This window comes from Podarcis filfolensis (genome assembly GCF_964270895.1).
Source record: "Podarcis filfolensis genome assembly, chromosome: 16".
Lineage (NCBI taxonomy): Eukaryota > Metazoa > Chordata > Lepidosauria > Squamata > Lacertidae > Podarcis > Podarcis filfolensis.
In genome coordinates this window covers 36,613,224-36,628,265 of record NC_139620.1, presented here as the reverse complement: position 1 = coordinate 36,628,265, position 15,042 = coordinate 36,613,224, and the positions used below count along the sequence as shown (strand labels likewise).

The 15,042-nt window shown below is 46.9% G+C and overlaps 1 protein-coding gene across 2 annotated transcripts in view; it reads left to right on the top strand.

The window, feature by feature from the left end:
* TMEM132B (transmembrane protein 132B) overlaps positions 1 to 15,042 on the top strand; it is a 350,489-nt gene that overhangs the window by 237,218 nt on the left and 98,229 nt on the right. For both annotated transcript variants that reach the window (XM_083589855.1, XM_083589856.1), the window contains one exon: positions 8,900 to 9,086. In XM_083589855.1, the coding sequence (XP_083445981.1) occupies positions 8,900 to 9,086 (187 nt within the window). The remainder of the gene's footprint in view (positions 1 to 8,899; positions 9,087 to 15,042) is intronic.

Sequence of the window (15,042 nt, the reverse complement as noted above, 5' to 3'; positions counted from 1 at the left end):
CCAAGGTCACCTGAAGGGGAACAAGTAGTTTTCCTCTGAGGATGCAGAGTTTCAGAAACCCACTTTGCCTTTGGACTGCTTGACCTTGCAGTGGCCTTCGGATTATTTCTGGAGCAACATTCCAAGCTCTCTGCATGTGGATTTGCCCCTCATCTAGATCAGTGTTTCCCACCCTTTTTTTGACTGTGACCCCTTTCAACCTTGTTTTCTTCCTGTGGCTCCCCTGTGGGCATAGCCAAGGGGAACAAGGGAGGCAGCTGCCCCCCCCAATAAGTAAAAATCAATACAAATCTGAGGTTCTGACCCCCTAACAAAAGCCTGCCCCATTCCTAGCTATGCCCCCCCGTCCTACTGGTAGAAAGGTAGCTATTTAAATATTTTGTTTGTAAATAGAACATATTTTATTTATATTTTTTATAATTTATACAAAATACCATTATATAAAATGATAGGAACATAATGAAATATTGTTGAAGCAGAAAAACATAGAATTGTGGAGCTGGAAGGGACCCCGAGGGTCATCTAGTCCAACCCCCTGCAATGTAGGAAACTCAGCTAAAGCATCCATGACAGATTGCCATTCAGTCTTTGCTTAGAAAACTTCCCAAGGAAGGATCTTCCTGGAGGAGATCCATCTTCCATGTGTTATAAAAAGTAAACAACACTTATTTGACCCCAGTTATTTGACACAGAGGGGGAAAACTGTAGATACAGTCCAAAAGGCGAACAGGGAGTTCTGTATATATGGGAGAATTTTAAAAGCACGTGGTCCTTACTCACCTGGTGCAAAAAGATCTTGTCATCCAGAGGAGCCCTTGCTGCCTAGATAAAACCCTATAGCCCCACACACCCTTACCTTGGAGTAAGGCCCATTGAACTCAGGGCAACTTTCTTCTGAGTAGATACTTTACTATAATTTACTATATGCAAGTCAGCAGCACCCAGACATCCCTGCTCAGCTAGGCGCTGGGGTGGATTTCATCCAGCGCCTTGCAGAGCTGGGCAGACACTGCTTATGGACCTTGTGCCCCTCGGCGACATCTGAAGGCCCTGATCCACTAGGCACTGGGGTGGATTGCACCCTGCACATTCCAGAGTCAGGCCCAGGCTGCCACTGGGCCCAACACTGGCAGCAACAACAAGCAGTTCTGGCTCTCCCAGGCCTACCCATTCCCCCCCCCATTTACCAAATCTGAGGGTTCTGAATTGCAGGCTCTACTGGTCCCAGATTCTGCCCACCTAGCAGTTTGAAAGCAAGTCAAAGTGCAAGTAGATAAACAGGTACCACTCTGGCAGGAAGGTAAACGGTGTTTCCATGCGCTGCTCTGGTTCGCCAAAAGTGGCTTAGTCATGCTGGCCACATGACCCGGAAGCTGTCTGTGGACAAACACCGGCTCCCTCGGCCTATAGAGCGAGATGAGCGCACAACCCCAGAGTCGGTCACGACTGGACCTAATGGCCAGGGGTATCTTTACCTTTTACTGGTCAAAATGGGAGCCTCAGTGATTGTCCTCTCCCACCAGACTGCTCCAAGAAAATGCACGTGGCAAAAACAAGTACTCAGCCCTAGTTGGCTGCCCCCTGACCCGCTTGTGATTGGCCAAGCAGATAATCAGCTAATCAGGATTTTTCTTATTTTAAAGAATGATTTTTTCCCTTCACTTCTCACTTCCCTCTGTGGCCCCTTAGCCTCTTGCTGTGCTCCCCCCTCCCCATCTACACATTTTTCACTTGTGCCCCCCTTGGAATATCGCACCCCTGGGAAACGCTGATCTAGATTTACCTTGCAGCAAATACTATAGTGAGCTGTCCATGGTCCTGAACTGTTCTACTCTATCCAGTGTTGCAGTGGTGGGGAATATGCAGCCCTCTAGGCAACTCTCATCTGCAGACACAAAGGTCCAGGATGAGGGCAGTTGTTATAGTCCAGCAACATCTCCAGGGCTATATGTTCTCCATTCTGGCAGTACACTTCCCATGAGGACTTTCAGCCTTTTTATTTGAAAATATTTCTAAGGATACCAGGGGAGTGTACAAATAAGCATGAATAACATTGCTCATACACTGTATCTAATAGATAATATATAAAATTGTAAGTATGTTGTCACACTACAGTTTGCATGGCTGCCAATAGGTGGTGCTGCAAACTAGTGTGAGGACAAATTTATCAGGAGGCCAGTGAGAAAACAAGTGGGTGGCTGGATGGCAGAGGCCAGTGAGAGAGCAGGTGGCAGAAGCTTGCAAAGGAGTGGCTTGCGCAGACCACAGTGGCCAGTGAGAGAGTGGCAAAGTGTGCAGCCAAGGATGGTAAGACAGTGGCGAGGCAGAGAACTTGGAAAGCCCAACTGCTTTCTGAAGCAATGAACCCCTTCTTAAGACACCATGAAGCAATGTTATGGGGCAGGATGCTGCTTCAGAGAATGGTTTGTCTGGGTGGGTTTGGGGTGAGCTGTTAAGGGGAGGGAGGTGGGTGTTGGTGAGGTCTAAGGGAGATAAGCAGAGCTGGTGAGCAATGCAAGCAGGAGCGGAACCCCAAGTATGTACAATAAAAAGCAGAGTAGAACTAAAGCAGCCCAGCAATTTTAAATGCCTATACCTGGGGTCACCAATGTGGTGCAACCAATCAGTTTGTCAGTATCTCATATGGTGCTTGTGAAAGGTCCCTTCAAAAATCTGAAATGAATAAAAAAAAGTTTGCTCTTCCAGTTCAGTTGCGGTTTGAACCATTGAGGCTCCCATCCTCTGTGTGTGTGTGTGTATGCAAATGTGTGTAGGGTGTGTGTGCCAAACTGGGTTTTGACCTGGGTGAAAAAAGCCTAGTTTGGCCCTTGCATGCTCAAGGTAGTTTACAACTTAAATTTTTAACGTAATTACAGACCTAACAAAGGTACTCATAAACAATAAATAAAACATCAAAAAATACACATCCAAATTGAACAATCTCCACATAAATTATAATATCTAAAAATAAAGCTGCAAATTAATATCAATAACCCCAACAACCCCCTACCCAACAAAATCTCCTAAACAACACCCTAGCCCAAGAGTTTGTTCAGCAGCCTCAGCTTTTGTAGCTGGAGTCAGTCCGGGCTTCGCCCTCCCAGGCCACGTGGGGGAAAGGCCTGCAAGGCAGGGAGAAGGACTTCCAGGATTCACAGCCAAGATGTGATTGGCACCCACATGGTACTCTCAAAATTCCAAGGGTGCCAATTGGCCTCAATGGGTTAGTGACATCTGGCATAGGCAAACAGGAGTCTCAACCTGGTGCCAGAAAGGGTGCAATGATGACACCAGTATGTAAATGGTGCCTTGTGCCAAATCTCCCATTATGGTATGAACCTGGAAGTCTTCTTCTCAACCCTCTGCTTCTTGGTGAGCACCTTCTCTACAAATTGCTCTCCTGGCTACTATGGTGATGGTATACACAAAGTTTGATTGGAAATGACACCCTGTGACAAACGGAAATGCCTTATCTCCTGCCATGCTCTGAGCCTGCAGATCTTCTTCTCAAACCCTCCATTCCTTGCTTGGCAACATCCCTGCAACTTACTCTCCTACGGTGGTGTAAGCAAAAATTGCAAATAATTGGGCCACAGGGCCCAAAGCCAGAGCCCCCACTGAAATGGAAACATTACGACAGAAAAATTCCCATGGGAATTAAAGGCCACCCGAGTAGTTTCCACATCCATCTTTGATGACACTGGAGTAATTTAAATTTGTGACACAGTTCAGAGTCATGTCAAAGGCTAAAAAACTCTGCAGAAATCCCACCCCCCAAAAAGAAAGTGCCATTACAACAAAAAAATAGGATTCCATGACTAGGCTTTGTTCAGTGGACCTACTCACTTAAGACTGCAGGGAAGCAATAAAACTAAGTGGTGCTTTTTATTATTTCTGCCCCCCACCCCCTTCACCAGAAAGAAATATGTCTAATGAATGTCTCATGTCTGAAACACTGGGCTGGATTCATCAAAGGGAGTCAGTAATTACCAAATTGAGAGAATCATGAATTGCTTTTCTAAATTTGAAAAGCACATCAAGAATAGATCAGGAGCAGGCAAAATTAATAGTTACGAACTCATTTCCATAGAAATGGACTTATTAGCAAGCTTGCCAGCTGCCTAAAATTATAAGGTCTTTTCCTTCTGCTTGCAGGAAATAACCGTGTTGGGGTTTTTTGTTTTTTTTTAAACCCAAATCAAATATTTTCTCCCCTTCTTTCAAAATTCAATTGAAACTTGAATTTTGCTAAGTTTGCAGAAGGTGGGGAATATCTCTGTTATTGGGCAAGTTGAAAATAAAATGGTGGAGGAAGGAAGTACCAGAAAGAGAGGAGGAGTTTATGCAAGTTTGAAGTTTTGTCTTCCTTCAGAAGGAACGTGGTGTGAGGTGCAGAATCTAACAGGATTGAGGACTGTGATGTTCTTATCATTTCTTATGACAGCTAATCTGTAGTCAAGTTCCAGCCTGAACAGCAAGCCTTTGGAGTTCTTCTTGTCGAGGAGAGCCAATGGCCAGCATGCATGAGCAGTCACTAGAATACCTTTCCTTTCTGTTGGTTTATTCAGAATATTTATAGGCCATTCTTTGGCAATGCCTTCACTGAATCTTGAAATAACATAATTAAAGCCACTGTTTGAAATGGTAAATTCAGGGCAGGGATCAGCTGCAGCCAGCTCTCTGGTTTGCCACTGGGAGAAAAGGACTAGCCTTGCTGCTGGCCAGATCTAGCAGGCTCATCTTACGCTCCTATCATGGCTGTGCATCTTGACTTCTCTGCAGTTATGGAGATTGAGGTACTAAAGGGGAATGAGTCTGCCAGGCCTGCATCCAGTGGCTGCACCACCCCCCAAAAGGAATGGACAGATGCCCACTCAAGACCCACTCCCTGCCTTGCTTGCCTTTGCACCTGACCTGGCAGGGCAAGGACCTGATTGACTCCAACTACAAAAGCTAAGGCTGCTGAAGAGGCCAGAGACCACCTTGGCTGTGATTGCTGGAAGACGTGGTCCTTGCCTTGCTGGCCTTTTCCCCACCTGGCCTGGGAGGGAGGGGGGCTCTGACTGACTGACTGACTCCAGCTACGAAACTGAGGTTGCTCAACAGGCTCTTGGGTTGGAGTATTGTTTAGAGGTTTTTCTTGGGCTTTTTGTTGCTGTTATTGATATTATTATTTTTTTACCTTTACTTTTAGACATTATGAGTTATGGGAAGACTGCTCAGTTTGGTTGTACACCTGTTTGATGTGTTTTATTTATTGTTTATGGCTACTTTTGTTATGTTCATGATTATGTAAATCTTTTCATATTGTAGGGGACACGGGTAGTGCTGTGGTCTAAACCACTGAGCCTCTTGGGCTTGCCGATCAGAAGGTTGGCGGTTCGAATCCCCATGACGGGGTGAGCTCCCGTTGCTCGGTCCCAGCTCCTGCCAACCTAGCAGTTTGAAAGCACACCAAAAAGTGCAAGTAGATAAATAGGTACTGCTCTGGCAGGAAGGTAAATGGTGTTTCTGTGTGCTGCTCTGGTTTCAGTGTTCTGTTGGGCCAGAAGCAGCTTAGTCATGCTGGCCACATGACTCGGAAGCTGTCTGCGGACAAACGCCGGCTCCCTCGGCCTGTAAAGCGAGATGAGCGCCACAACCCCAGAGTCGTCTGCGACTGGACTTAATTGTCAGGGGTCCTTTACCTTTACCTTTTTTTCATGTTGTAAGCTGCCTTGAGCATGTCCCCCCCCCCCCACTATGGAAAGGCAGCATACAAAATAAGATGATGGTGGTGATGATGATGTACATACATTTTGAGAAGTGCAAATCAGGAAGGTTTGCATTCAAATGCCAAGTGAAATGAATCTCTCCCTGATCCCTGTATTGGGCTCCTGCCTCCCCAAACCTTCCAGGCTGGGCACTCATGTTCACTTTCTGCATTGCATGTGCTGTCTTGGGACCCTGCTGGTTTTAGCAGCTTCTTCACTGGGCCATTACTTGCCTGCCCTGAAGAGTGGAACTAAGCTGAAGGGAGCTGCAATAGAACTGCTAGCCCATTTGCAAAGCTAAGCAGGGCCTGGCCTGGTTTCAAATTGGATGGGGGAACCACGTGTTGAGATTCCTGCATTGCAGGGGGTTGGACTAGATGACCATGGGGGTCCCTTCCAACTCTACAGTTCTATTACTCTGTGAGTTGGACAAGTTCCCCCAGCCTTTTCTGAAGGTCCCTTGCAAACTTGGGGATTTTGCTGAGTTCCTGAATGTGCTGATGACAGACACAACTTGGAACTGACAGTTAATAACCTTTCGAGCCAGGAAAGGAAGTACCGATCAGTCTTCATTCTCTAGGAAAGGCTCGGGGTCAATGGGGTGAGTGTTAGAACAAAGACTCCCGGGACGGCAAAAGGGCTGTGGACCACGCAAGAGGTGAAATAAAATAAAATAAATCCACTTTGGAAAGTTTTCGTGCTGTGGCTCATTATAACTATGACCTGGGAAAAGGCACGGAACAAGGGCCACAGGTTGATTGCAGTCTTCTCCGTGGGGGATTCTGTGTCCCAGATACTGCCAGGCTTGGGCCAAATGATCTGTCTGTGAGATGGAGGGATAAAGCCAAATGTTCAAGGAGTGGCAGAAGTGTCACAATCTTTTCAGAGGGCTCAATGACTGCCAACGTGTAAAGCATTTTCAGTGGCTGGTAAGCTCACTTTGTGAGACGTTTTCTCTGGGGATATATATATATATATATATATATATATATATATATATATGACAGTCTCAGACATGAAACCTAATTAGAACAGAACTGCTCTGACAGGTGAGTACAGCTGTTTCTGCAGCGCCACTAAAAAAAGGAGATTAAGACAACGCAAGCACCTTGTGTTGGTTTTATTTTATTTTTTTGCAAATGCTTGGTGTATGCAAATTGTCTGCAGATGAAAGGAAAGAAGGGCATCACCAGTCCTGAACTTTCATTGGAATTGTGCAGCCTTCACCCTTTTACTCAGCCAGAGTCAGACCTGCCCCCAGCATGAGGATTATACGAAAAGATTTCCTTTCTAAAACATCATCACATCCTACTCCCTTTAGTATCCTATGGTAGGGAAAGATAAGGTGGCGCCCTCCAGATTATGCTGGACCCCAATTCCCATCATCCTTGACCATTGGTTACGCTGGCTGGGGATGATGGGAGTTGTGGTCCAACAGCACTTCGAGGACCACAGTTTCCTGCCTATTACACACTCTAGCTATTCCAAGCCTTTCTCAATGTGGTGCCAACTCCCATCATCCCTGGTGAACTCGAAGAACATTTGGAGGGAATCCAGTTTGGAGAAAGATACATAACACTGGCACAGCTAGGCATCCCCCATAAGTGCATTATTCTTATTCTTATTCTTATTCTTATTCTTATTCTTATTCTTATTATATTTATACCCCACCCATCTGGCTGGGTTTCTCCAGCCACTCTGGGTGGCTTCCAGTAGAATATTAAAATACAATGATTAATCAAATATAAAAAGCTTCCCTAAACAGGGCTGCCTTCAGATGTCTTCTAAAAGTCTGATAGTTGTTTTACTCTTTGACATCTGGTGGGAGGACGTTCCACAGGGTGGGTGCCACTACCAAGAAGACCCTCTGCCTGGTTCCCTGTAACTTGGCTTCTTGCAGCGAGGGAACTGCCAGAAGGCCCTCGGTGCTGGACCTCAGTGTCCGGGCAGAATGATGGGGGTGGAGGCACTCCTTCAGGTATACTGGACCGAGGCTGTTTAGGGCTTTAAAGGTCAGCACCAACACTTTGAATTGTGCTCGGAAACGTACTGGGAGCCAATGTAGGTCTATAAGGATGCATATGGATGCCAACTCTTGGAAAGATTACTCCAGGGTGCATAGGTTGAACTACTGGAGCACAGCCTGTGGCTCTTCAGGTGTTCTGGGTCTGAAGCTCCCAACATCCTCTGTGCAATTGGGCCCAGAGCCTCGGAGACACCGCAGAGGCACCACTGAAATTTAAGACCCCAAGGTTATGATAAGGAGGTATTAATCACCCAGTATTGTTTTTTCAGTTATGCTATCATATCATACCTTCCAAAGCCTCAGGAGCTCTGGAAAACTGTGTTTCCTAGGGATTCTGGTGCTCAGAATTCTACCTTGGGCATTTTCACTGGGCGTAATGTGGCCAGTTTATTGGCCTTGGACATTGACAGGGAACCCGTGGCAATCCAAATATGGTTGGATCTCCAGCTCCTATCAGCCGCAGCTTCTCTCTGGGCAATTGTCAGGGATGATGGGGTTTTTAGGGAGACTGTGTTGCATCATTGTGCAATGTTGCACGGAGAAAGCTTGGTTGGGGTGGGGATGATGGCCAGCACTGGTAGCTGCAAGGAGCTTCTACTGTTTCCCACTGTGAAAAAGGGGTGGCTGCAATGAAAGGGGTGAGTAACTTCACTCTCCTTTTGACCCCCTCCAAATTTGCCTGCGAGTTCTCCTAGGACAGTGATGGCCAAACTTGGCCCTCCAGCTGTTTTGGGACTACAACTCCCATCACCCCTAGCTAACAGGACCAGCGGTCAGGGATGATGGGAATTGTAGCCTCAAAAGATCTGGAGGGCCAAGTTTGGTCATCATTGTCCTAGGAGAACACTTGCTGCCTGGCTCCAGGAAATAGGAACAATTAGAAAATCTGAATATCTACTGTTCTGAGAAGGGAACATGTTGGCTGATGTAGGTGGTCTGACAACAACAAGCATATCTAAGCCCTCTAGTATGATTGCCAGAGGGGCCCACCCTCCATCCAGCACAATTTAAGGAATCTCAGTTTTTTTCTTTTTCTGTCCAAATATGAAACGTTTATGTAATATGTTTAAAAAATGATCCAATTTCAAATTCCAAGTAACACCACCTTTAAATTTTTCAGGGCAAATGTCTCTTCTTACGAGATCTTTCAGATGGATTTTGAGATAGACAACAGTAGTGGCCTGGTGGGGGCCCAGCAAATCACCTGGCAGGTGGAATACCCCCGAGATGAGTCTGTGAGCGAGCTGGTGGTCTCCGAGATCTTTGTCAGCCAAGCGACTTTTGCAGGAATTGTTCCACTTGCGATGGTAAGAATCTACCTCCTCCTTTGTTATATTATTCTGTTTCATGTTTCATTCTGTTTCTGTAGATGTGGGAATTGGGGAAGGAGAGAAATATTTCCTGAAAAATGCTTTGATTGTTAGAATGCTCACCTTTCCCAGTCCCATTTATTGTCATCTATTTTTTATTTGGCATCATTCTTTGCCTCCTGGTATTTGCATCTCCCTCTTTCATGTATGATCCCAGCCAATCAGCAATCGCACAGCTGAATGGGATGACATCACAATGATACATAGGCAATCAGATTTAGCCAAGTGAGGAAACCAAGCCCATCTGAGAAAAAGGGGAAGAGAAAATGGTGTGAATAGGTGACATTTTTGGAGGTGTTCCTATAGTTGGTTGAAAAGATTGCGGGGGTTTTGACAGACAAAACCAAAAATGCTTCTGAAAAGCAGCAGTCTTTGGGTTCAGCCTTATGAATCCTTAATGTTTGTTCAAGGCAACTGGATCTGCTAATTTGCATCTGCAGTAGAAAGGTCTCAATGCATAAACTACATTTCAATAAGATTTTTTATTTACCTGATGTTTAGTAACAGCTCCTTGGAAACCATTAGAGTCTATTGTGTGATTCCACCCTCCCCCTTTTGGGGATTATGGGCCCAGTACATGATAATCGCTCCTCTGGAGCTGTTGCCTTCCATTGTGTTACTGGAATCTCCATGCATCCACACAGCGGTGATAGGCTACAATTAGCTGTGGCATTTTCATTTAAATTAATTAGCTGGCTCATGCTGGAAACTTTATATCTAAACCAAACAAAGTGAACCATTGGTGGGGAGGGCCTGAATTCTCTCCACTTCCCAGACCTTTGCATTTGCTAGGCTTCCATCACAGTCTTGTGGTGTTTTTAATAAAAGAAGTAATTTCAAAGGTCTTGGTGGACCCAAAGCGGAGTTCCATTTTAGCCCCTGTCCCATATGTACATGTAAAAAAGAGCCCATGGGATCAGACCAACATCCTGTTATCCAGAATAGTCAGCTGGATGCTTCCATAAGCAGGGTAAGGCAGTTTGTTCCCCTGGTATTTATTACTCTGAAGCAAGGATGGGCAGAGGGACACAGGTGGTGCTGTGGTCTAAACCACTAAGCCTAGGGCTTGCCGATCTGAAGGTCAGCGGTTCGAATCCTCTGGACGGAGTGAGCTCCCGTTGCTCAGTCCCAGCTCCTGCCAACCTAGCAGTTCGAAAGCATGTCAAAGTGCAAGTAGATAAATAGGTATCACTCCGGCGGGAAGGTAAATGGTGTTTCCGTGCGCTGCTCTGGTTTTGTCAGGAGTGGCTTAGTCATGCTGGCCACATGACCCAGAAAAACTGTCTGCGGTCAAATGCTGGCTCCCTCGGCCTGCAAAGCAAGATGAGCGCCGCAACCCCAGAGTCGTTTGCGACTGGAGCTAACTGCCAGGGGTCCTTTACCCTATTTTAAAGGATGAACAGACCCATTGAAGTCTGGTCCATCTCAGTTCTACATGGGGGCAGGGCTAAAGTTGTGGTGACTGATGCTGTGAAGTAGAATTCACCCAGTTTTGGATTGTTCACCCACTAATATGAGTCATAGCTCAGTCAGTAGGGCATGGGATGTCTAATCTCAAGGTCATGGGTCCGAGCCCCATGTTGGGCAAAAGATCCTGCATTGCAGGGGGCGGACTAGATGATCCTCATGGTCCCTTCCAACCCTATGATTCTATGATGCCCATTGGGACTGGTAAGGTAGAAGGCAGGGAGCCCAAACAGGAGGTGGAGCCAGAGCTAATGTCAGGTAGCGACAGAGCCTAGCTTTGTATTTTCTTTGTGCCAAGAGGGGACAAAATGCACATGTTCACAGACATTCTCATCTCAAGCTAGTATATGATATGGGAGAGCCTGGCTTTTGCTCAAAGTTTCTGGGCTCCCAAACCGGAAAGTCTACAGCTATTTTTCAGTGTTCCTTTTAAAATGTCTCTGGTCCTCTCGACACAGTTAGGGAACTTGCGTCATTGTTGGAGTTGAGCTCGGTTACAATTCGGAGTAAGTCCCAGTAAGCCCTGATGCTGTGATGGACCCCTCTGATGGCGATAGCTCTGTTAAAGATCTTTGAGCTGGGATCATCTCTTTTAAAAGTCAGACAGCCCCAGAATTCAATGAAACCATTGGGATGACCTCATTGGGGAGGAAGAAGAATGATTTTGCTGCTGCTGCTGCTCCATCTGTCTTGGGGGACAATGGAGATGAGTGCACTTCTGGGAGTGAATTCAAACTGCTGGAAGGTTGCAGCGCCCGCCGTGGCTGTAGACACCGACACAGGAAAGACATGTTTTGTTGCAGTCAGGGCAGATGAAGGCATCTGGTTGTGCTGCTGCAGATGCACCCTGGCGTTTCTTCTATCTGTGCTTCTCTCAGGCCCAGCATTCATTCCTCCTCTGATCACTGTTATGGATGCACAACCTGACTGCCTGTCTCCAGGCACTGTGGTCATCCCACATCGCAGGGTTGGTGTCGTCAGCCTTCATGTCATGTTTGCAGCCATCTTTGTAACGCAGAGTTGTTCTGCCAATGGGTGTGGTGCCTGAAGCCAGCTCCCCATAGAGCACGTCCTTGGGGAGGAATGATAACACACAGGATTTATTTGCCACATCAGCTAATTAATTCATTATCAAATAAAGTATCCCTCCTTTTCCTGAGGGACACGGGTGGCGCTATGGGTTAAACCACAGAGTCTAGGACTTGCCGATCAGAAGGTTGGTGGTTCGAATCCCCATGACGGGGTGACCTCCCGTTGCTCAGTCCCTGCTCCTGCCAACCTAGCAGTTCGAAAGCACGTCAAAGTGCAAGTAGATAAATAGGTACTGCTCCGGCAGGAAGGTAAACGACGTTTCTGTGCGCTGCTCTGGTTCGCCAGAAGTGGCTTAGTCATGCTGGCCACATGACCCGGAAGCTGTACGCCGGCTCACTTGGGCAATAAAGCGAGATGAGCACCGCAACCCCAGAGTCGGTCACGACTGGACCTAATGGTCATGGGTCCCTTTACCTTTACCTTTTCCTGAAGGAGCTCAAGGTGGCATACATGACTCTCCCTCTCTCCCTAGCCTTCTCACACAACCTTGAGAGGTAGTTTAGGCTGAAAGTTCCCATTCAGGCAAATGAGAGGCATTATCTAAGTTCAAGGAAACATCCCAGCTAAGCAAATAGAGTCAAAGATGGTGCAAAGCAAGGCTGATGCAGTTGGGGGGTGGATGGACTGGGGAGAGGGTGTGTAGCTGGAGCAGGTCTCAAGAACTAGGGGCTTGGAGGGCTGCATCCAGCCTCCAGCAGTGGTGACTGGTGCCCATTGGCAATGGTAGGGCAGAAGGCCAGGAGGCCAACAGTAGGTGGAGCAAAAGCCAATGTCAGACAGTCAACTAATTTTATCTCCATCCTCCTTCCTGTTGAGTTTGATGAAGACAACTCTGGGTCTAAGGAAAAAGGAAGGAGACAGCCAGTGCTACCCTCTGGACCAGTTGCTAGGCAAGAAGACCGGCAGATGGGGACTGGCTGAGAACGGGCCAAGGTTGGCTGTGCAATGCCCCCATTCACTCTGGGGGCTGCCACTGGCCCCCAGGCCTGAAGTTTGCTACACCTGAATAAGGCTTCACTTCTCAATTAGTTCTAGTGTTTCTTGACAAATTGCTGCATCCTAGATACGGCTCAGTTCCTTCTGCTCACAAGCCTGCTTGAGTCGGTAGCCTTAGGCAATGAGAAGTTGAGCGAGACAGCCCTGGTGAGGAGCAGCATCTTGTGTTTGCATATCTTTCCTCATGTTTGCCAACCTGGAGTGTTTGTTAGCATAGCAGGCATGGAGCCTGGGCTGCATCCCACCAGAGCAGGAAGAGAATATCACTGCACCATGAGAACATAAGAGCCCTGCTTGATCAGGCCAAATGCCCCCCAGTCCAGAACTCTGTTCTCACTCACCCTGGCCAGCCAGGTGCCTGTTAGAAGCCTGCAAGCAGGACCTGAGTGCACCAGCACTCTTCCCAGTTGTGATTCTCAGCAACTTGTATTCAGAGGCAGATGACCACACTGGGAGCTGTAGTTTGTTGAAGATGTTGGCAGTTGTTAAGAGATGTCCCCAACTCTGCCTCTCATCTAAATCAGAACCAGTGACAGTGGTGAATGTCCCGTGAGAGGGTCTGGAGGTGGTTGGAGGATGGATGGCGGCTAACGAATTGAGATTGAATCCTGACAAGGCAGAAGTATTGTTTTGGGGGGACAGAGGGTGGGCAGGTATGAGGGACACCCTGGTCTTGAATGGGGCAACTGTGCCCTTGAAGGACCAGGTGCGCAGCCTGGGAGTCATTTTGGGCTCACAGCTGTCCATGGAGTCACAGGTCAGTTCTGTGTCCAGGGCAGCTGTCTACCAACTCCACCTGGTACGCAGGCTGAGACCCTACCTGCCTGGGCACTGTCTCACCAGAGTGGTACATGTGCTGGTTATCTCCTGCTTGGACTACTGCAATGTGCTCTATGTGGGGCTATCTTTGATGGTGACTCGGAAATCCAGAATGCGGCAGCTAGACTGGTGACTGGGAGTGGCTGCCAAGACCATATAACACCGGTCCTGAAAGACCTACATTGGCTCCTATTATGTTTCTAAGCACAATTCAAAGTGTTGTTGTTGCTTCTTCTTCTTCTTCTTCTTCTTCTTCTTCTTCTTATTATTATTATTATTATTATTATTATTATTATTATTTTACCCTCACAGAGCTACAATTTTCAGAGTTCCCTGAGAGGAAGGATTGATTGTTAAACCAATTTGGGAACTGTAGCTCAGTGAAGGCTATAGGGATCTCCCAACAACTCTTAGCACCCGAAGCAAACTACAGTTCCCAGAATCCTCTGGGGGAAACCGTGGCTGTTTAAAGTGGTATCTTAATGCTTTAAATGTATGGTGTGAATGTGGTCTAAGGTAGACTACAGTAAACCCATTAAAATTAATGGGACTGAGTTCATCATGTCCATTATTTTCAATGTGTCTACTCTGAGTGGGGCTAATTTTGGCTTCAATCCAAGATCCTCCCCCCCACTGGCAATCCTCCAAATGCTCACATTAACTGAGTTCGAAATTGGCCCCTTATATCAGATGGTGACAATGAGGATAGTTTATTTTGTAGCTGTAAATCACGTCATGTTCTGTGGAGTGTAGCTTATCTCCAGCAAAAGGGACAAGAGGAAGGGTGAGAGAAAAGCAATTGGGAGAACATCACATCTTCTGCTCTTGCGCGATAAGCTCTGGGTGGCTCTGTAATCTTTCATAGACCCTGAAAGCTCTGGAAAATGTCTAGTAGCCTTATTCCTACATGGGTTGCCCGTCTACTACTGAGCTAGGTTCAAAGTTCTTGTATTACTATACAAAGTCCTTAGCAACTTGGGTTCCGGATACCTTCAGGACCACCTGAGCCCTTAAATCCCAGCTTAGTCACTGGGATCATCTGGAGGAGTGCTGCTAGTTGTCCCCCCCCCCGTCCTCTGCATTTCAGAAGACTACCTTCAACTAGAAGGTGAGCATTTAGTACAGGCACCCCCAAACTCGGCCCTCCAGCTGTTTTGGGACTACAACTTCCATCATCCCTGACCACTGGTCCTGTTAGCTAGGGATGATGGGAGTTGTAGTCCCAAAACAGCTGGAGGACTACAATGATTTAGTGCCAGCAGATCCATGCTGTGAAATCCTTTCTCAGAAGAGATTTGGCAGGTACCCTCTCAGAATTCCATAGTTCAGTGCATTCAGTCTAGAGATGTGCATGTCCTGCATGTTGCCTGAATTCCGACTCCCATTTCATCCCACACATGCAGCAAATTATATATTGCTTTGGTGTTTAGTGGAGATGCCAGAGATTCAGCCTGGGGCCTTTTACATGCAAAGCATGTACTCCATCGCTGAGTTATGAACCTTCTCCCAAAGATGAAGT